Genomic DNA, 21,225 nt, shown 5'->3' on the forward strand with positions numbered 1-21,225 from the left:
GACTCTAACAGCTGCCTTGGTCTTCCTGGCTGGGCTTCGTTACCAGCCCAGGCTATGTGGTTTGTGCCCTTGGCCTCCCTGGGTCGGGGTGAGAGCCTCCCCGCTCTGCCTTGGCCTGCTCACGGCCATGGGGCCGGCCGCTCCTCTTCCCACCACTCCCCGCTGCGCTCGGCTCAGACAGGGCCTTGCGGGCTGCGCGCAAACCCTGTGTGCAATTTCACGGGGGTTCGGAGGCTGGAGGCTTGGGGAAGCCACATCTGTGGCTGCTCAGGGATGAGACTGGCAGTCTGCACATTTCAGCTGCCTGTGGCTTTGGCCCGGGCCCCAAGTCACTGCCAGCAGCGGCCTGCAGGGCCCAAGCAGCCTCCTCTCTGACAAGAACCGAGGGGGTAAGCCGGGGGCCCGGGCAGCGCCCCCCACTGCCCCGATGAGTTGATTCAGGTCCGAGTCTGCCCAAGGCCACAAGCTGCCACAGGCACACCCCTGCAGAGCCAGGTGGAGAGCAGGGCACACGTGTGGACAGCAGAGCCCACCCTGAGCACAGCCCTCCCAAGGCCAGTAGAAATGAGACCAGGAGACTAGAAAGCCACCTCTGTTCTAGAGCCTGCCCGGTGCTCTACACCTGGAGGGGCTCTGCAGGGTGAGCCAGGGACAGCCATGGCCCTTCAGGTTGGCCCCACATGTGCTACTCAGGGACCCGGGGAAAGAGCCGCGTCCGCGTTCAGCGTCCGCAGGTCAGACTGAGGACCACCAGGCAGGCAGGTGCCCACATGCAGACGGAGAGCTCCGTGCACCAAGCAGTAAGGGACCCAGGGATTGTTTTGTTCTCTGCTGCTCTGCAAGATGTCACAGAAAAGTAGGACTGACATGCCTAGCCGCTCAGCCAAACCGCGGCTCGGAGCAGGCCCACTTTCCATAGTTGGAAAAGGAACTGGCTCCAGCCCCTGCCCCTGTGGGCAGGAAGGTAGACCAGCGGTCAGGCCTCCCCGCCCCCCTTCCCAGCCCAGAGAGAGGAGGGGCACCCCCCAGGGATCCCCAGCAATGCCTCCGAGAACCCCACATGGGGAGCTACTTCCCTTAGGGCAGTGGCCGGACGGCAAAGTCCTTCTTAGGAATTTGCATTTTTAAGAATGGAAACAGAAACCTCTCTGGGTTTTATTTCCACAAGACCGTGGGGAAGGGAGGGCCGCGTGGTGCATGCCCATTTCCTGTTCTCCCTCTCTATCCCCCCCCCCCCGATTTGGAGGTGAAGTCAAGTGTATTTGCAGGCTGTCTTCCGGCACTGCCGCCGCCTCTGGGGTCTTCCCAGGACCCTCAGGGGGGCAGCCCCCCGAGACCGAGACCGAGAGCTCCCAGCCAGTGCTGCCATGTATGGGTAATCCCCCCAGTAATTCTCACTCTGAGCTGCTGAGGCCCACAGGAAAGCAGCACCCCGTGGAGACAGGTGACAAACCCACACCAAACCCAGACATGGCTAGGAATTCCAGACACACAGAATCCACCACCAACAGCCAGATGCCTACACGGCCAAGAGGTGTCTGCAGGGGTCAAACCCCTGGGGAGGTGTGGGAAGGGGGCTGGGAAGGTGCCCACCCGAGAACAGGGCTCCCAGGAAAGGAAGGTGTTCCCCAGCTAGACTCAGCCATAGGCCATGGGGGAAAGGGAGGCAGGGAGGGAGGAGGTGGGGGGTCATGTGTTCTAGAATCCTAGCATCTCCGGCTCCAGCAGGGGCAGAGAACAGAGGCCCAGCGGAGGGGCACCCACCTGGGCATCCTGAGGCCAGACGCCACTAGTCCCTCCAGCCCTAACACATGGGCTGCACAGTGAAAGACCGCCTGGCCATCCAGGCAGGGACCAAACATCCCAGGACCACTGGCTGGGACAGCCCGGCCACAGGGGTACTGCTGGCCCTAAAGAGCATCCTAGCCATCCACGCCTTAATCCTCGTCTTTGATCCTTTGGCAGGCATCTCATTGAAGGCCCTCATTAGCAGAGGTGGTGGAGACAAAAATGGAGTGAGTGTCCCAGCCCTGGGGACAGCAGAAAACCAGCCGGCAGCAAGGGGACTTCTGTCTACCAGCCCCAAGTCACCCTCTTCCACAAAACACCCTCCCTGAGAGCAGGGGTGGGGGGGTGGGGAGGATGTGCCTCTGTCCAATGCCACTTCTCCAGGGGCACTGGCCACAGGCTCCCAAAAGCCCCAGCAGGCAGCCAGCTGGGATCCGCCTGGCCTTAGCTCTCCTGAGACGCAGCACATTCCTGCATCTGCTTTGACTTTCCCACCCAGGGCAGCTGCCTGGCTCCTGGGAACAGCGGCCTGGACATGTGTGTGCAGAGTGCTCCCCCCCTTCCTTCCCCCGACCCCCAGCCCAGGCCGGCAGGCTGCCACCCACATGGCAGCCAAGGAGGAAGGCCGCTCAGAGCCAGCTCAGGCTCTCTCTGGATCTCCACAGTGGAAAGAAGGGGTGCCGGCATCCTCGCAGTATCCAAGAGAACCACACGGAGGCCAGAGGCAAGGGTCAGTCTGTCTTGGTCCAGAGCTGGCAGAAGGCAGCTGCTCACCACCTCGTTGGGCTGCAGACTTTCTCTCTGGACCTCTTGTTAACCCTCCCGAGCAGGCCGTGTCCTCATGTCTCCACTGAGGTCATCCCCCGCAGCAGAGACCCAGCAGGGGATCTGAGGGCTAGGGTCCACCTGCCCCGGCCTGCATCCTCAGACTCCCGAGGCCCAGCTCTGCAGGGGCCATGAATGGCCTTCTGCTGCCTGGCCCCCCTGTCATCCAAGGGTGGCCGGAGTCCCCCTTGAGCCTGGGAGGCAGCACAGCCACCAGGGAGCCACACCGATGATCCCTGCAGATGGCCAGGCCCAGCCAGACTCCATGTGGCTGCAACCTAGACCACGGGGACCCGGCTAACTCAGCACCTGGAGACCTGCTTGCTCACGGAGCCGCAGCCTCCACCAGTGGGCTGTGGGATGCCCAGAGGCAGGGTGTAGCCGGGACTCAGCAGCCCCTTCCCCTCCCTCCCCGCCCCGCCCCAGGCTGGAGCCCTGATGATGAACACTGAGGCCCCAGAGTCAGCCCCAATGCCAGCCTGGTCAGGACTCACCCGTGAGGGCCAAGACTGGGCACAGCGCCCTGGAGTGTGGGGCACGGCAGAGGCCCACAGACCCGGACTGGGGCCCAGGAGACTCACCCAGACAGGTCCTGCCGTCCGTGTGGAGCCGGAAGCCAGGCTTGCACTCACAGAGGTAGGAGCCGGGGGTGTTCACACACCTGTGCTGGCAACCGCCGTTGTGCGAGCGACACTCGTCCACATCTGGTGGGAGGGGGCGGGGTTACCAGTGGAACAGCCATCGGACACAGACCCTGTCTCACTGAGCGGAAGGAGCTCAGGCCCAAGACCTCCTTCTCGGGCCATGCCTGTAACTCTTGCCACCCCCAGCCCACACTCCAAGAGCCAGGGTAGACTGAGGCAGCCAGGCCCAGCCCTCCCTAAGAGGGAATGGGGGGCACGGAAGAGCTGCCACCCAGGTCAGTCAGAATGTGGGAGCAGGCTCACGAGGAGGCCCCCCCCCCAGACCACAAGGCCAAGCATGGAACAGAGCCACCTATGGAAGCCAAATCTCCATGACATTGCAGGGCAGGACTTGGCCGCCCTGTCCAGGGGTTCTGAGCCCAGAAGGAAAACATGGGGACTCTTGAAATGACACACACCCAGGCAATGGAGAGAACGAGGGGAGAGAGGAAAGGGGGGTTGCTGGCCTGTGTTCCCTCAGACTCACATCTACTGGAACCTCAGAACGTGACTTTGTCTGCAAACAGCCTTTGTGGGTAAAACAGGATGGAGATGAGATCATTCTGTGAGCAGTGAACCCCAAATCCCAGGACTGGGGTCCTATGCAGAGAAAGCTGCGTGCCAATGAAACAGAAGTGGAGTGCAGTGTCCCCAAGCTACGAATGGATGGGAATCAGCTGAGGAGAGACGCTGGTCAGGCCTTCCCCTGCAGGCTCCAGAGAAGAGGCCTGCACACCTTGAGCTCAGAATCCTGGTCTCCAAGAGGAAGGGAGAAACTTCCCTGTTCAGAAGTGGAGGTGTGGCTCAAGTGGTAGGGTGCCAGCCTTGAGTGAAAAAAATGAAGCAAGAGTGTGAGGAACTGAATTCAAGCCCCAGTATGGGCACAAGAGAGGAAGTGCGGGAGGGAAGGAGAAAAGGGAAGGGAGGAAGAAGAAAGGAAGGAAGGGAGGAAGGGGGGGAGAGAGGAAGGGAGGGAGGGAGGGAGGGAGGGAGGGAAGGGAAAGGGAAAGGGAAGGGAAGGGAAGGGAAGGGAAGATACTTCCCTGCTGTTTTAAGCCGTCTGCTGTGGTTTGCTCAGGGCAGCTCCAGGACAAGTAAGACCCTCCCTTCCCAGGGCTCTGGTGCCAAACAGGAAGGGTGGCACTGCTACCTCTCTGGGACGGGAGCCCTGGACCTCGCGCTCCTTGGCCTTCCCACCCCGCCTCTGGCCAAGTGCCTGAGGGGAAGCAGGTCTGAAGCTCGGCTTGTAGACTCAGGGAAGCGCAGGAAAGGAGAGGCAGGAGGAAGGGTTGACCCTGACCTCCTGGCCTCGGGGCGGGGGCAGACTCTCTGCCCACAGCTGGGTAGGCAGTCAGAGGCCAGGGAGAGCCCAAGGCCGTGACTCTTGCAGGGGTTTCCCTCAGTACCAGGCCCCAGGCCCCAGGGGAAGTGGCAGGGTGTAAACCCGAGGCCCAGGAAGAGCCTTGCCCGGGGCCCTGCGCCAGATCCCACCCTGGGAATGTCAGACGTGCAGGGGCTCGGGGTGTCTTGGCCTCTCCCTGCTCTCTAGGCCCACGTCTGCCACGCTGCGGGGCAGGGAGGCCCAGACAGAGATGGACGCAGGTGGAACAGAATACAGGGAGGCGAGGACACCTGTGTGTGGTCCAGGCGAAGCCTCTATTGGCACCAGACACCTACTGCACCCCCTGTCCCCCAGGAGAGCTCCAAAGGAGCCCCCTCTGTGGCCTGGGGCTCAGGCACGGCAAAGGCACTGAAGTACCAGGGGGCCCGAGCACGTGGAGCGACTCCAGTGACTGAGTCCCAGGCCAGAGGATTGGGGCAGGCAGCTGAGGGTTGCACCCAGCAGAAGACAGATGCTGAATGCTCTGCCAAGGTGCCTTGAGCAAAGGGGCCACAGCAGCTCTGACTCCTGGCAGACCGCCTCCCAGCAAGCCAGGGCCTTGTCACCCCTCCGGGGGGACTGACACGCGGACCCCAACTTCTTCTTACCCCCAACACTGCTGTATAGAGGTTGGGTGCCTGCTCAGCATGGTAGCATCTGCGATGGGATGTACACAGGGGTAATAGAAGCACTGGCATGGTTTTCAGTACCCATGTACCCCATTTGCTGTGTGCCAGAGGAAGTGTCTAGACCTACTGGGTGGGTTCAAGGCTGAACCCTTCACCCCAAGAACCCAGTCCTGTCTATTGGCCAGGTGCCCTCCCGCTGGGGTCCCTCCAGCCCCGAGAGCCTTTGTAGATGTGTTTGAAAGCACCTGAGCAGCCCTGGCTGCCCCGTCACTCAGGGAGCCCCGACATCTCCAAGGACCCAGGAAGGGCTGGGCATGCAACCAGGGCTTTGACAGCAACCCGAGGAGACAGGAGACGCGGGACAGCGCAGCTGACAAAGAGCACCCCAAAGATGTCTGTGTGTGTCTTCCCAGAGCCTTGCTTAGCAGAGGAGACCTTACAAATAAGATCAAGAGATGGGGGACTGTCCTGGCTTATCCAGGTGTGCCTTGCAAGGGGGAGACAGAAGATCCACTTCAGAGTCAGAGTTGGGACGTGAGGATGAAGCAGAGGTTGGAGCCGCAAGATGTGGAGAGGCCGGCTTGGATGGAAGAGGAGGCCGACAGCCCAGGAATGCAGGCGGCCTCCCATGCTGGAGTGTCACGGGAAGCTTCTCCCCGGAGCCTCCGAGGGCAGACCCTGACCTTCAGGGCTGTCCAGGGTATGGGCTGGGAAGGTGGCTCAGTGGTAGAGTGCTTGCCTTGCATGCATAAGGCCCTGGGTTCGATTCCTCAGCACCACATAAACAAAAAGAAAAAAGCCGGAAGTGGCGCTGTGGCTCAAGTGGTAGAGCGCTAGCCTTGAGCTGATGAGCTGAGGGACAGCGCCCAGGCCCAGAGTTCAGGCCCTGTGACCGGACCCAAAAAAAAAACAAAAACAGGGCTGTCCAGGGTAATAAGTCTGCCTTTAGGGCAATGTGCAACAGCAGCCACAAGACACAAATGCAGCCCACCAGGCTGTTTGTCTCCGGAGTCTTCTCCAGACTCAGCAAATTACAAGTCCTGAAGGCCCAGGCCATAGGACAGCAGACCCCCACTTCCCAGCCGGGCTCCCGGCCCAGCTTAGAGTCCCCTGTGCCCACCAGGAGGCCCACAGCCGCTGCCCGCCCCTCCCAACACGTCTGGAAGCTGGGTTCCCAGGTCCACCTGCCCTGGGTTCGTTCCCAGGACCACTGTCCCCAAACCTGCAGTGAGCCCTCCCCACACACAGAGCTGGCCTGGCTAAGCATGGGCAACTCCAGTGGCAATGCCCACCCGCCGCCACAAGGGGGCCTGAGCCCCAGGCAGAGCTGGCACCCCAGGGCGGACCGAGTGAGGGATGGGGGCCACCCCTTCTTTTCTTTCCAAGAGCTGGGCTTCATTTCCCGGTAACACCTGGTAGGGGGCAAACCCACTCCAGCCCTAGCCCCTCAGGCACAGCCTGGGGCACCCGGGAGGGGCCGTGTGGCTGGGAGCAAAGCGCTGGCAGGGTGGTCTTAAGGAACAGCCAGGCCCGGGATTTGCAGGGATGCCCCGGGTTCCCGATCGCCCCTCGGCTGCGCCTGGAGACCACCGGCAGGCGGAGGACGGGAGCAGCAGCGGCACACACTGGCCCTGTCAGCCCTGTGCCAACCCTGGCCGGGTCTTCTGGGAGCCCTGCATCTCCCAAGTGGGTGCCACTCAGGAGGCTGGGGCCGCCTCTACCCTCACCCACTGTCAGCACGTACAGCCAGACGGACAGGGGGACCGGCCCACAGCCAACACTGCCGCTGCGGAAACCACCCCAAAGGCCCCTTGAAGACTGCCCAAGTTCCGGAAATCCGGAGACCCCTGGACACAGGCCAGCAAGCTCCGCTCTTCTGGCACCTAGTGGGCTCCGCCCTGCCCCCCCCTCACCACGCCAGGGCCCTTCCCTCCCAGGGCCTGCCCCTCCCGGCCCTTCTGAAGGCCTTGGGCGGGCGGGGCAAGGCAGCCCAGCCCACTGACCTCCATGCACACAGTCTTCAGTGCCCCCCTGATGCGGTGCCACACCAGCCTGGGTGTCAGCAGAAGGCTGTCCCGGGTTGGAGGCGATCTGGGTCCAGGTGGTAGAGTGACCACACCAGGAGAGGCAGCTATCCTCCAGGCATGAGGGAGATTATCCCCCAGGGGACAGCTCAGGGGACCCCCCCTGGGGTTCAGGGGTGACTCAATGGGAACCAAAGACACCACCCCCCTCCTCACATTCCTGAGGGTCCCCAGCTCCAGACAGCCTCGTGGAGGGCGACTAGCCCAGTGTTGGCACCAGATGCCAGCAGCAGAGGGACAGGGTGGATCCAGGACACAATGGGGGCCCCTGTACCCCGAAGCTACAGGAGCCCCAAGTCCACAGCCTCTTAGGAACCCAGTGGCCAGGTCCATGGAGGCTGGTGGTGAGCAGGCAGGAAGGACAGCCCACACCCCCACACGTGGTCCCAAAGGGCCAAGTCTCTTGGGACCCAGGAGAGGGGCTCCAGCTTCAGAAACCCCTGGGCCAACTCCAGCCTGACCCGTGACCTGACCCCATGCTGCTGGCATAGAAGGCAGGGGACATCCCTGAGACCGGAGCAGAAAGATACAAGCACATGCACACACATACACATACATGCATGTATGCACATGCACGCACACAGGCGTACACAACCTTCCTAAGATCAACACATTGCAGCCAGTCCCGGAGGGACGGTGTCTGCTTCCTGGGCACACCCTGGCTCTGTCCCAAAGCTGGGTGCTGCGTGCCTGGTGCTGCGCAGTCTGCTCCCTCCAGTCCCCGGCTGTCAAGCGGCCTGGCACAAACTTTGCAAAAAGGAAACAAAGGGAAATCTGTTGGGGAGGGAGCGCCCTGGGGCCCGCCCGCCCCTGCTCACCCGGAGCCCACCTGGCCTCTGGTCACCGGTGCTCACGGAGTAGCCAGCCTGGCCCAGGTGGCACGGGTAGCAGTTTCTCCACAGGTAGCGGTAGTGTGTGCCCGCGACGCTCACCAGGTTCCCCAGGAACCCCAGCCACCAGAGGGCAGCCAGCCAGCCGCGGCCCCAGGACACCTCCATGCCTGGTCTGCAGATCCGTGGGGCAGCTGCAGCAGACGGAGCTCAGACACCAGTGCTCAGCTTGGTATTCCCAGCCCAGCCCAGCCACAAGATCAGCTCAGCTCCCTCGGACCCGCTGGGCCCCTTTTATGTTCTCAGCTTTCCCTCCGCCCCCTGCAGGTAAAAGCCAAATCCTCAGACTCCCCGCCTCTGGCCCCGCCCCGCTGCCCCCAGGGGGCTGAGCTGCTCCCGCCAAGGCCCCGCCCCGCGCATTCCAGCGCACAGGCTCACCACGGACCCAGATCCATCCAGACAGACTGAGACCCACTCAAAAGCCCAGGCAACCCTCCCGCGTACACACACACACGTGTGCACAAACAGACCCACGGGTGCAACCACCCACTCAGGGCGCAGACAGATGCACAGCCTCCCACAGCCAGAGGCGCGCACAGACACACTGGCGCGTGCAAACATCTGCACAGACACACATGCACAAACACGAGCTCCCCCGCCAACACAGAAGAGAAACCAAAGCAGAGACGCTATCCTGGCCAGGCGGGGAGGCCCTGCAGGGGAGGCCTGGGGGAAGACGTGGGCACGTGAGAGGCCACAGCACTGAGTGGGAAGCCCGAAGGCCGTGGGCCCCTCCCACCCCCGCCGGCACTGCCCACCCTGGGCTGCACCTGGTCTCTGCAAGAGGCCGCCTGAGAGCATGCTGGACAGGGCTGGAGAGCAGGGAGGACTTGTCAGCAAAGGCAGGATGGGGCTGCAGGGGTTTGGCAAGGGCACAGCCTACCGTGCATACGGTCACACACACATCTCCACGCACACCTAAAGTATGGTGTGTACAGAGGAGGTTTGTGAAGTCCCAATTCCTTTGAACAACCACTAATCTGTGTTTACCAAGGGGAATATCAGGAAGGTGAAATGTGTTTTGGAGAGGGAGGGAGGGAGGGAGGGAGAGAAGGAGGGAGTTCAGATAGGGGCAGAGGAATGGAGAGTTCAAGAAGGGTGGGCGAATGGAGTCGTGATATTCACTGCAGAAGTGTAAAGATGGAACCAGGGAACTGGAAGGGAGGGTTGGGGTTGGGAGAGATGGGGGAGAGCAATGGATCCAGAGACAGGAGCACACAAATCCATACAATCTCACGGCAGGCAACAGGGAAAGCTGCCTTTGGGGGGGAGCAGGGGCTGTGCCCCTGGGAAAGCCCACACTTAGCCATCGCAGCTTGCCTTGCAGGATTCCAGCTTGGGAAGGAGACCCCTAAGACCTCCACCCCCTCTCAACTCCCTCCTCCACTTCCACTGGGGGGCGCCACCTTCCCTCCCTCTTCCCAAGGCCTCACAAGGTACGAGAGAGGTGCCCAGAAAGCTGGGGTGCCGGGCGGAGGGCAGGGTAACCCCCAGCAACGATCTGTCTCAGGGACCAACCTAGTGTTGGCTGAAGGCACCCTGGGCACTAGGCTGACCGCTGGGAGGGAGGGGACACGGAGGGGACAAATGCCTGCCCACAACTGTTCCGGGAAGTTTCCACCATGTGTCCCCAAAAGCAGCAACAGCAACGTCCCAGAAGCACACACTGTCCCCTGAAAATGGAGGCTGTCTCCCCTCGTAAGACTCTAGAAGGGCAGCGGGCAGAGGGCACGTGACAGGGGGCCACTTCGGCCACATAGGCCAGGAGGATGGACCTGTGCTGCCGGGTCACATAGCACCTAGCACAGGTCAGTACCCAACGGGCACCGGTGAATGGTGGAGAATGAGACCCACAGCCAGAGCTGACCAGTGCCCAGTGGATGCTGAGGCCTGGCTCTAAGACACACCGGCCTCTTGCCATGTCCCCATCTCGGAGGTATGAATGCGGAACCTGAGACATCTTCAGGTACTATCTTTAAGACAACGGCTCAAGAGAACTCCTAGCTCCAGCAACTCCAGAGAGACCCTGCCCCCAGATGCCCGCTCACCAGGAGATGTGGCAGAGGGCCAGTGTAGTCTTGACACTTGGGCAGAGAGAGGTGGCCTCACCTAGGCCCTGATCATCCACCTGCCCACCTTCTCTCCAGAGCCCGGCCCGGCCCAGCAGCACCCTGCAGTGCACACATGCCTTCCTGGGGCCTGCGCCCCTCCTATGGGCAGAGTGCTCGACCCCGAGTTCAGGAGAGCCAGCAGGTGCTGGTGGCCAGGCTGGGGAGGATGAGCCCGCAGTGCCTCAGCCGTGAGGCCTGTGTCAGCGGCAACGGTCGTGAACACGCGTGGAGCGGGAGGACCCCTGGCGTGGGCCCGGTCTGCACCCACCACCCCCTCGGGCTCCAGGCCCTCCAAATCCAAACTGGGACCCACTCTGGTCCGCTTGTCCCACCCCCTTCCACCAACTCCAGCTCCCGTCCCGGCTGGAGTGGGGCCCGAGGCTTCCACGTCCTCCGACCCCCTTGGCCTGGCCCAGGAACTCGGGTGTGGCCCCGAGGGGCAGCAGCCACCGTGCAGGAGGCCAGCGGCAGTCCAGACGGTGCCTGAAGCCACGCCGCCGTCCCCCGCCGGTGCCGCCGAGGACATCAGGCCCATGGCTGTGGGGTCTGGACGCCGTTGGGGAAATGCCTTCCTGATGCTGAGACACAGCTGGGCGCCTCTGCCCGCTGGAATGTCTGTGTCAGCAGAAGGGGCCATCCCCCCACCCGGTCTGGGCGGCCAGCGGGCTAGTACAGGGGATCAGAGCTAGACTCACCCCTGCGGAGCCCCTGGCTCGGGACTGCGGAGCAGAACTGCCCTTTTCTGGAGTCAGTGAGCGCTGGGAGAGCGCAACAAGGCGTAGCTGACCCCTGCTCTGCAGGACTGCCCCTCAGTGTCCCCCTCAAACATCTCCACGCAGCCCTCTCTGAAGCCCTACCCCTAGCCCAGCCCACGGGCACCAGGGCACGGCTGCTGGCTCTTCAAAGGGCCAGCAGTGGCCAGGCTGCCCAGGCTGAACACACAATAGCACTGTGCTACAGAGAAGCACACGAGGCCCGCGGGCATTTCTGTCTCACACCTCCCCTCTCAGGCGCCTAGGGGCCTGGTGGGGAATCCGCCGGAGGACCCAGGAGGCTCCTGTCCACACCACTGATGCAGCCCACCTGACCAGAACCTCTCATCTGGCACCTGGTGAGAACAAAGTCCACTGAAGACTGTCAGGTGGAGGTATGCGAGCAACAGCCAAGGTCCCTGAGGGGTAACGTGCCCCTGGCGCGTGCCCCGGGCACACAGGGAGGTGTGCCCGGGTGCCTGCCATGTGGGGCCAGGCTGGGCCTAAGCCACCTTAGACCAAGTTGAGGTTGGCTGGGAGCTGGTGGCCCGCGCCTGTAACCCTAGCTACTCAGGAGGCTGAGATCTGACCATCATGGTCCAAAGCCAGCCTGGGCAGGAAAGCCCATGAGATTCTTATTTCCAGTTAACCAGCAAAAGTGGAAATGTGGGCCAGGCGGCAGTGGCTCATGCCTATAATCCTAGCTACTCAGGAGGCTGAGATCTGAGGATTGCTGTTCAAAGCCAGCCTGGAGGAAGGAACATCCAGGAGACTCATCTCCAGTGAACCCCCAGAAAACCAGAAGTGGCGCTGTGGATCAAGATAGTAGAGTGCTAGCCTTGAGCAAAAAAAAGCTCAGGCACAGCACCCAGGTCCTGAGTTCAAGCCCCACAACCAACAACAAAAAAAAGTAAACAACAATGAGATGTACAAGTTGTTATGTGGAAAAACAAACTTTACAACTTTGGTGGGGGTGGGGAGGATTGGGTGAGGGGTGGGGGGAGGATGGGAAGGGATGGGAAGGGGAAACAAAGGAGGAGGCTACAATGCTTGATAAGAAATGTACTCATTATCTACCCATGTAATTGTAAGCCCTCTGTACAGTATTTTCACAATAAAAAAAGTAAAGATGTGGCTCAAATGGTAGAGCACCATCCTTGAGAAAAAAAAAAAAAAAACCCAAGCAAGTGTGCAAGGTCCTGAGTTCAAGCCCCAGTCCCAGCACCAGAAAATGAAGTTGGGTGTACCAGCAGGCCTTTGCCTGGACCGTGGGTCTCAGGCATAATCATGTGGGCAGATGAGGGCTGACAGGTCGGGCTGCAGGTAGAAAAGCAGTGTGGGGCTGAAGGAGGGGGCTGCCCACAGACTCCACCAGATGTGCACCTGCCCGGTCCCCAGCTGCAGGAAAGGCGGTCAGGAAGATGCCAGAACCTGCCCGAATAGGAGGAGCTAAGGCCTCTATGCCAAAGAGCCCTGCTGCCCATGAACCTCTTGCCATGAACCTGCCTGGCTCCTCTTGACCTCCAGAGCAGGACATGAGTTTGCAGGGTGAAGTCAAACACAGCCCAGCTCACTTCCTCACAGAGCCTGGCCTCCCGAACTTTCCTCCCAACCACCTCTGCTGAATTGAGGCCTGCAGTTTATTTGGGGAGTGGAGAGCCCCGGCCCGGGCCTGGCCTCACAGTGCACGGGGCCGGCTCAGCTCCCAGAGCCGCTCCGAGCCCGCCTCCTGGTAAACCCATTACCGTCTCTGCTCCTCACCCAAGCCGAGGAAGGAAAATGAAAACCAGGGCTGTCCCCACCGGTCCAGCTGCCGTTCCAGCTGCAGCTGCTCCTGGCAGGGGCCGGCGGAAAGAAGGGAGCCCCCACCCCTCACAGCCTCAGCCGCAGCCACGAGACAAGCCTGGACGTCCAGCACTGACCCACAGCCTCCTCCAGAAACCAGGCCACTAGGGGCACTGAACCCCAGCACGGCCCCCGGGCTGTGTCCAGGAGGCAGCCCCGTGGGCTAGTCCTGGAACTGCATGGGGGCCACGGAACACGTGTGCACACGTGTGTGCGTGCAACCCGCCTCGCGGGGCAGCTGCCGCCTGCTTTATCTCCCTTGTGGTGGTTCATGCTCAGGACCAGGAGCCTCAAATGCAGATGCGGTTCCCCCCCCCAACAAGGGAAGTAGCCCTCCCACCCCACGGGAGGCCAGCCACCTCCTGGGGACACAAGAGCTGCCAAGGAGGAGGCGGAGAGCACCAGCCACGCCCTGGCCCTCCAGCTCTCACCCAGAGGACAGGCTGGGCAGAGGCCGGGCAGAGCCACCTTTGGAGGTGAGGTCTTCAGGGCCCTGAGGAGACAGACTTGGGGAGGGCCCAGGGCAGGTGCAGGTTGCTGGGTAGAGGTGCCAGGGGCCTCACCGGTCCCTCGTTCCACTGCCCTCTCCTTCTCCCTCTCCCTGCCATGAGCCGGCAGCTCCTGACTGAACCCCCAGCCCAGCCCATGTTCACTCTGCCTCCAAGGGAACCCTTTGTGTTGCCGAGGGGCCTGAGGGGACCCCCGCACCCCACCCCTGCCTTGGGTGCCCACGCCCTCCCTCAGACCTTCCTTGCTGGATGATGCTCAGGCCCCTGTGTCCTCCCCCTCCCCCTCCCTGCTTCCAGTCACACTCTTTCATCTGCCCCCTCCCAGGAGGAAGGAAGCTCTGCCTTCCCACTCACCCCTCCTCCAGACTCTGGCAAAGCCTGGCGGGGTGGCAGGGGTCTGGGCCCACTTCTCACCAGCTTTGGGAAGAGGCAGAGCACAGCAGGAAGGGGGCCACGGGGCTGGTCGGCAGCAAGTGCGGCCATATCTCTCTCAGCACAGCAGAGATGAGTCCCAGTGAAGATGGGTCCCAGACATGAGGACCCGGCTGGGAGGCCCGAGCTCAGGACAGAGGCTAGACTGGACAAGCAGAAACGCATGGGGACAGAGGACAGAAACAGAGAAGAAAGAGTGGAGGAGAACAGGTGGGAGGGGCAGGCTGAGCAGAGGCCTCCCTGCCCTGCCTGGCCTCCCTGCCCTGCCCTGCCCTGTCCAGGACCTGGCTGAGGGACAGGCCCTGTGCCTTGGCCCTGGCCAGAAGACCTGTTAGGGATAGATGTTGTTCCAGACACAAGTGCTGGACCAGTGTGCCCTCTTGAGGCATCCTGGGGTCCCCTAGGTGGTCAGCCATTGTCCCTCAGCTCCCCACCAATCACCCATCTCCTCAGGAGGAGCTCTGGACCACGCAGGGACCCAGAACCACCAAGGTCCCAGGAAGACAGGTGTCTGGGCTGCCCTCTCCCCCATCCAGGAGGCCCCAGGCCTGCCACAGAAACATCTAGAACCAGGGAAAGACCTTTCCTGTACGGTCCAGAGCTGTCCTCCTTGGGGCTGCTGACCCAGTGGGGCCAGGGTGACCTGGGGTTCACTGTACAAGTGCTCACCCCCTGCCTCCCGCTCCACATTCCTGAGGCTGACCCTTGCGGCCTCACCTGTCCGTGGGGCACTCGGCCCCAGGCGGGCCCCAGGGTCACTTCCAGGCCTTTTGAGCCTCTGCATGTTATTTCTCACTGAAGGACCTACACAGGCCCTTCTGCCGTCAGGAGAGTCCCTACTGCAGCCGCAGATTCCTCCGGGAATCTCCCCATGGCCTCCCTGCGGGGACAGGGCAGGCTGGCGGGGCAGGCCCTTTGTCCTGTCACTCGGCTGGCTCTGACGGCTGGCCTTGACAGCTGTTGGACTCTTGTCTTGGCCTCAAGCAAGGCTACACCTGCCAGAATTCGCTCACTAGAGGAAAGAACGCAAGCCAGCGCCGGGAAACGAGAGCTTTCAACTCTCAGCACCTCTGACGGAGGAGCCTCTGGCCACAGATGCCTGGACGTTCACAGCCAGGTTTCCCTGCCCGCATCCAGAGGACACTGGCCCTGGACGGCCCAGGTTCTAAGCAGGGCAGGAATGCAGCAAACACAGTCCTTATCAACTCGTGCATAAGGACAAGTCAACTTCCCAAAAGGCCCTGTCTCTCAGTTTCACCAGGCTGGGGATTCGAACCTAGGACCCGAGAGGACCTCATCACCGGCCTTCGCACAGCTGGCCAGAGAAGGAAGAGAGCGAACGAGGAGCCCCGGGGAGACAGGACCAGGCGACAGAGCCCAGGACCAAACACCGCAGCTGGGCACAACGCCAGGTGGGGGCCCCGTGCAAGGGGGCCCACAAGCCTCCAGACTTGGCCACGGGGCTCCCCCCAGCCACCCCTGCTGGGCCTCTGCAGCCATCGCAGCCCCTCTTTGGGCCCCGAGCTCACTTTCTAGTGGGAGCCACAGCACCACCCCACACAAGATCCTTCAACACAAATCACAGTCAGCCCACCGCTCCCTGGTCCGTGGAGGGCAGGCTGCTCCAGGAAGGCCAACAGTCGCCTGAGAGCCCATGGGGACGAGTTCTCTGGGGAAGGTGAGAGAAAGCTCCACCAAGGGCTTCCTCAGGTGCACACACACACACACACACACACACACACACACACACACACACACACACACACACATGCACACACACACACACACATGCACACACACACACACACATGCACGCACGCACACACACACACACACACACACACACGCCCAGCCACCTCCGGTGCCAGGCACCTGCCCCGGGCACCAGGCCAGGGGTCTGATGAGCGCCACTTCCCCCTCCCCGTGCAACAGCACAGCTGGCTTGGGTCAGCCAGCTGTCAAGCCGGGCTTCCTAACCAGGGCTGTAAGTCACTTCCCACGTTCCTCCCCTCCCTGGGGACAGACAGCAGGACCTGGCGGCTCCCCCAGCATGGAGGCCAAGTGAGGGAGTGTGACAGAGACGGGACTGGAGCCACAGTGACAGCTGAGGGCAGGCGGGGCCGGGCTCCTGGGAACGGTGGGGGACTGGTCTCCTGGGGTGACCACACAGGCCTCTCACAGACACTTGGCCCAGTCTTGGAAGGCCATGTCTCCCCAGGGAACAGCTGTCCCCTCCCCTGGAGGAAGCCCTGCAAGTCCCCACACTGTCCCCGCCAGCCTCCCCCTTTCCCAGGCTCCTTCCTTCCTTATCTCCTGTCATAAGCTTGGTCAGCTGGAGCAGGAACTGCAGGACGGTCTCGGGGCAGACTAACACCCCCGCGTGGGGAAGCCGGCCTTCGGGAGGCCGGGCCCAGCCATGGAGACCCTCTGGGTCCTCATACTTCTCCCAAGGAGATCCCTGGCTCTTCTGCCTGGCAGCTGACTTCCCAGAATGGGGCAGAGCGACTCTCCTCAACACTGCATCCTTCAGGCCCAGCCAGCACTTGCTTAGTGTGAATCTGTGTGTGTGTGCACACGCGTGTGTGTACGTGTGTGCATGTGTGTGTGTGCGTGCATGTGTGATGTGTATGCGCATTTGTGCATGTATGTGTGTGCACGCACGTGTGTGCGTGTGTGTGTGTAGTCAAACTTGAGGCCAATGAGATAAGCTAACAGCCTTCAGTGACAGACACAAGGTAGGCCGACCAGCCCTTCCCGCCTCCCACGACCCAGGACTCCAGGCATTTGGCTGGATGACACCCGGGCCCAGCAGCAGGCAGCCCTTGGATGCCCACACTCGGCACACTCCTGATGGCAGAAGGACCTGTGTAGGTTCAGGCTGACGCTAGGACTTGAACTCAGGGCCTGGGTGCCGTGCTTTTTCTGGTTAAGGCTGGTGCTCTACCGCTTGAGCCACAGCTACACTTCTGGCTTGTTGCTGGTTAAGTGGAGATGAGAGTCTCATGGTTTTTCCTGCCTGTGCTAGTTTTGAACCTCAACCCTAAGATCTCAGCCTCCTGAGCAGCTAGGCTTACAGGCGTGAGCCACTGGCGTGTGGCTGTCTGACTCTATGCTATGGATGGGAGTGTTTTCACTCGGGACTGAACTCTAAATCAAGGGTCAGTGGGGGAGAAAGCAAAGTGAGGGAAGCTTGGAGCCTCACACAGATGTGCCTCAGGCCTGGAGGGAGAGTTCTGCTCCCCAAACCCTGGGGGAAGGGAAGGCCAGGGAGGGCAGGGACCTGGGCCAGGCCGCCCAGGTCCGCATGCAGGAGGGGCACCGCTTCTCTGCACCACCGGCCGCCTCTGATGCCGGCCTTGGTGCTGCCACCTGCAGCATTTCTGCCACAAGGCCCTGGATCCTCCAGGAGGCCTTGAAAGGCAAAAGCAGTATTTGTCCCACTTTCTAGATGGGGAGACTGACTAGTCACTCAAAGCCACACGGCCAGGACCTGAGGGGGGTTCTAGCCCTGCTCCTCCAGCCCGGCTCTCAGGGACACAGAAGTCTGGCTCGAGAGGGATCTCTGGAGCATGGTACCCAGAAATAAGCCTGCATTTGTTTCCCAAACTGGGCTTCCCACACACAAGTCTCGGGCCCACCTGACCAGGGTCAGGAGAGCATGGGGCTACAGCCGCCCAACCCAGCAGAGCGGACTAGGCTCTGGCTGAAGACTCTCTCCCAGAGCATGACACACGCCGGCCTGGACAGGGTCCTGAGAGCAGGGCCAAGGCCAAGGTAGCTCAGGCCAGGCTCGCGTGCCAGAGCTGTTTTATAGCACCGATTCATCACCCGGAGCGGTTTCTGGGCTCACCCCACCGTCAACCCGGTGCGTAACGCCCTACGTGTGAGCCAGCAAAGCCGTCCTTCCCCCTGGGATCTGTGCGTGCCTGCGCCCTCGGACACACCCCAAGAGCAACTGTCCTTCACCCCTGCCCCACAGTCGCGATTCTGGGGCGGCCGGGCTGGCAGAGACAGAGCAAACACAGGCTCCTGGCTCTCAGCAGTGCCCCTCCCCTGACATGACTATTCAGAGCTCCAGTTATCCCCAACACGCAGGGCTGGGGCTGTGGATTTGCAGAGGCCGAGGCCAGGGCTGAGCCGGGAGCGGGGCCGGAGGCTGTGCTTCAGGGAGGGGACCTAGGCTGGTCCCTGGTGGGGACACTGTGTAGCCCCCTGCACCGGTCCCTGGTAATCTGGCCCACGCCCTGCCTCCAGCCACTCCTTCCGCCAGGTGTCAAAGGGACTCTCAGCAGAGACCCCAGCCATGCGTGAAGCACCAACACAGGACCCCACTCCTTTCTCCCCAGAGTCCAGGAGCCAAACAAGACCCCCCCTCTCCCCCCCAGCACACACACCAGACAGAGACATGCAGGCAGGCTGGGAAGAGGGCAGCTCCCTCTGGAGCCCCGTTAGCCTGCAGCAGGGAGCCTGTCCCCGTCCTGACACCACCTGCCCAGGACTGCCGCTATGGAGCCCACACCGCCCATCCCAGGCTGGCGGAAGAGCAGGGAAGGCCGAACCTGGGCTTGGCCCCGCCCACCTCCCCAGAGCAGCAGATCCATGTCTGAAGGGAGCCAAGGCTCAGGGTCACAGGGAGCACTGTCTGCCCCCCCGACCGCCCTTCCAGGGCACCAGTGACTTCGAGCGTGGCCTCAGTGCAGGGCCTCCTCCTACCGGGGCAGGCAGAGCTGCTTCCCCGCAGCATACGGGGTGGACCAGCAGAAGAAGGGCAGCTGGACAGGCAGACACCGGCAGAGAGAGATCAGCAGACCAGGCCGGGCATGCAGGCACATGGGGGATAGCATACACTCCATCCAGGCGGCCCCAGGCCCTGGCAGGAGTGCCAGCAAGGAAGTGCAGTTTCAGATCAGGATCAGGTCCCCCGGGCCAGCCCCAGCCTGGAGGGGCATGGGGCCGGGAAGTCCAGCTCCACACACACACACACACACACACACACACACACACACACACACACACACACGTTAGGAGGGTGTGCTGCGGGCAGGTGGTACTTGGCTGGGTCAGGCTAACATAGAGGAGATGACCCAGCTCCTGAGGAGCCTGCCCAGGGCCAGACCTGAGCTAGGGCCCCACAGTCATTCCATGCACCAGTTAAATCAATCTCTTCCTCATAGGAGGGAAGGTGAAGGAACATGGCCGGGTCCCATGGCTGGTCATAATCCAGGCCAGTCTGGGCCTACTGGGGCCCTTGTAACCAAACACACTGTGGTGACACCAGGCTGGGACGATGGGCCGCTCTCCCGTGAAGACGTGAAATCAATGAGCAGCCATCTCCATGGTGGAGGTCCAGCGGGGCATTCTGGCCCCAATCCAGGACCCAAATCTTGGCTGGCAAGAAGCCCTGGAGGGGGCGGGGGGCGGAGGGGGCGGCTGGAGAACCCACATGCAGAGACCGCGCTCAACCCCCCGAGTGGACTGGCGAGGGGGGGCACAGGCACCACCCCTAACTCTGACCTGCACCAGCCACTGGCCCCCTGGGCACTGACCCTCCAGCCTGAGGCGTGAGGCTTCCTCGGACCTGACTGGCCGTGGAGGGGCACTGGCCCGGGACTGCCCCACAACTGGCCACAGTGGCCCGGTACGTTGTAGCAACAGGCCGCTCAACTTGGACCCGAGGGCATAACCCCCTCTCCACTACCACCTGCACACCTGCGTTATCATGTCCTGGCTCTGTCACCCCTGTGAAGCCCACTTCGCAGGAGAAACCATGGCAAAGACCAGGCTGAGTTGGGGGGTCCAGGACCTGACAGAGTCTACACAGGGGGTGCTAGCTCCTCACCGAGCCCAGAACCCCGAGTTTCCCCCTTACCCAGGGGGTCCCCAGAGCCTGGGGTGTAAGCAGCTCCTTCTCCTCTGCCCCGGCCTCCTAGGCCACAAGAACATGCCAGAAGGAAGCACACAGACATCCCTGTTTCCCACAGACCCTTGCTCCTCTGAACCCCCAGTCCATTAGTCCAGCCTCCCACCCTGTGGTACAGCTCCCAGCTGGACGGCTGCACGGCTAGAGACAGTGCTGAGCTGTGCTAAAGATATCCTAGGCGGCCAGATGTCAGTGACGGTCTGAGGGGGAAGCAGAGCAGAGGCCCCCGTCTGCTGGCAGAGGGGAGGGGGCAGGGCGGCCAGAGGAGGCAAAGGAGGGGGCGAGGGAGGTGTGGGCAGCACAGGCCCAGATGCCCTCCTGCCTCCTCCCGGCCCCATCCCATCTGTTCCCGTCTGTCTCAGGCATCCTCGGGCTGTGTGCCCTGTTGGGCAGAGTTGTGGGGGCCAGGCTGGTGAGCGTGTCTAGCCCCAGGCCCCTGAGAGGCGGGCTGGCTCCCTCTGCTAGCTCAGGCCTCCGCTGCCCACCCTCCGCCTGCCTTCTCCCGGGACGAGCACCCCGGGACAGTCCTACCTCGGCAGGTCTTGCCATCACCCCCCAGGTGGCCGCAGGGCGGACAGCGGCGGTAGAAGCCCCCCCACTGTGTTGCAGCACGCGCCCTCACAGCCCCCGTTGTCAAAGGCACACAGGTCTATGTCTGTGGAGAGAAGCGGGGGTGAGCACCCGGCTCCCCGGCCACCAGGGACACTGCCAGCAGGACAGAGTCCCTCCTGAGCACCCCGAGGACACGCTGCAGGCTGCCAGCCAGCGTCTGGGCAGCTCGGCCCCCTCCCCACTGGAAGGCGGCCAGCTCCGTTCCCTGTCCACTGGATGGCACAGACCCAGGCCTCTCCACTGTGGGAGCAGGGTCACCCCACGCCATCACCACCATCACCCTCACAGCGGCCTGGGATCTGCCCGGCGCTCCACTCTGTAGCTCCTATTCACTGGTCTGCCAGGGTCAGCTGGCACTGACCCAGCCAGTCGGGGCTGGAGGGATGAGGGCTCCAGCAGGGAGGGCCAGGCTGCCCTCAGACACCCCGGTCTGGCATCTCTACCCACTGCACCTGCCGAACTACCCTTCCCGAGGTCCAAGGGGTGCCAAGTAAGCGTCCCTGCCCTCAACTCTCAGGACCACAGGCCACGGCTCTGCTCTCCCTGTGAATGTGAGACCGAGCAGGCTCAGGGCGAGCGAGAGTGTTGACCTGCCACAGGCACACACGGCCAGCTGCCTGCCCACCTCCCACCGCCGGAAGGCGGGCCAGCCCCAAAGCTCCAGCACTTCTCTGCACCAGCTTAGCTAAGAGCCTTCAGTGTGGCCACTATCCCATAAGAAAAGCCACGGCCCAAACGACAGGCCAGCTGCTTCTAGACAGCTG

The 21,225-nt window shown here is 62.3% G+C and overlaps 1 protein-coding gene across 1 annotated transcript in view; it reads right to left on the reverse strand.

Annotated features, from left to right (window-relative positions):
- The window catches only part of Megf6 (multiple EGF like domains 6), an 81,298-nt gene that overhangs the window by 24,714 nt on the left and 35,359 nt on the right, over window positions 1–21,225 (reverse strand). Inside the window, exon 5 of the mRNA XM_070037174.1 lies at window positions 3,195–3,317. Within this exon, the coding sequence (XP_069893275.1) occupies window positions 3,195–3,317 (123 nt within the window). The remainder of the gene's footprint in view (window positions 1–3,194; window positions 3,318–21,225) is intronic.

The sequence above is a fragment of the Dipodomys merriami genome, unplaced genomic scaffold (assembly GCF_024711535.1).
Source record: "Dipodomys merriami isolate MVZ:Mamm:240054 unplaced genomic scaffold, mDipMer1.0.p SCAF_28, whole genome shotgun sequence".
Classification (NCBI taxonomy): domain Eukaryota; kingdom Metazoa; phylum Chordata; class Mammalia; order Rodentia; family Heteromyidae; genus Dipodomys; species Dipodomys merriami.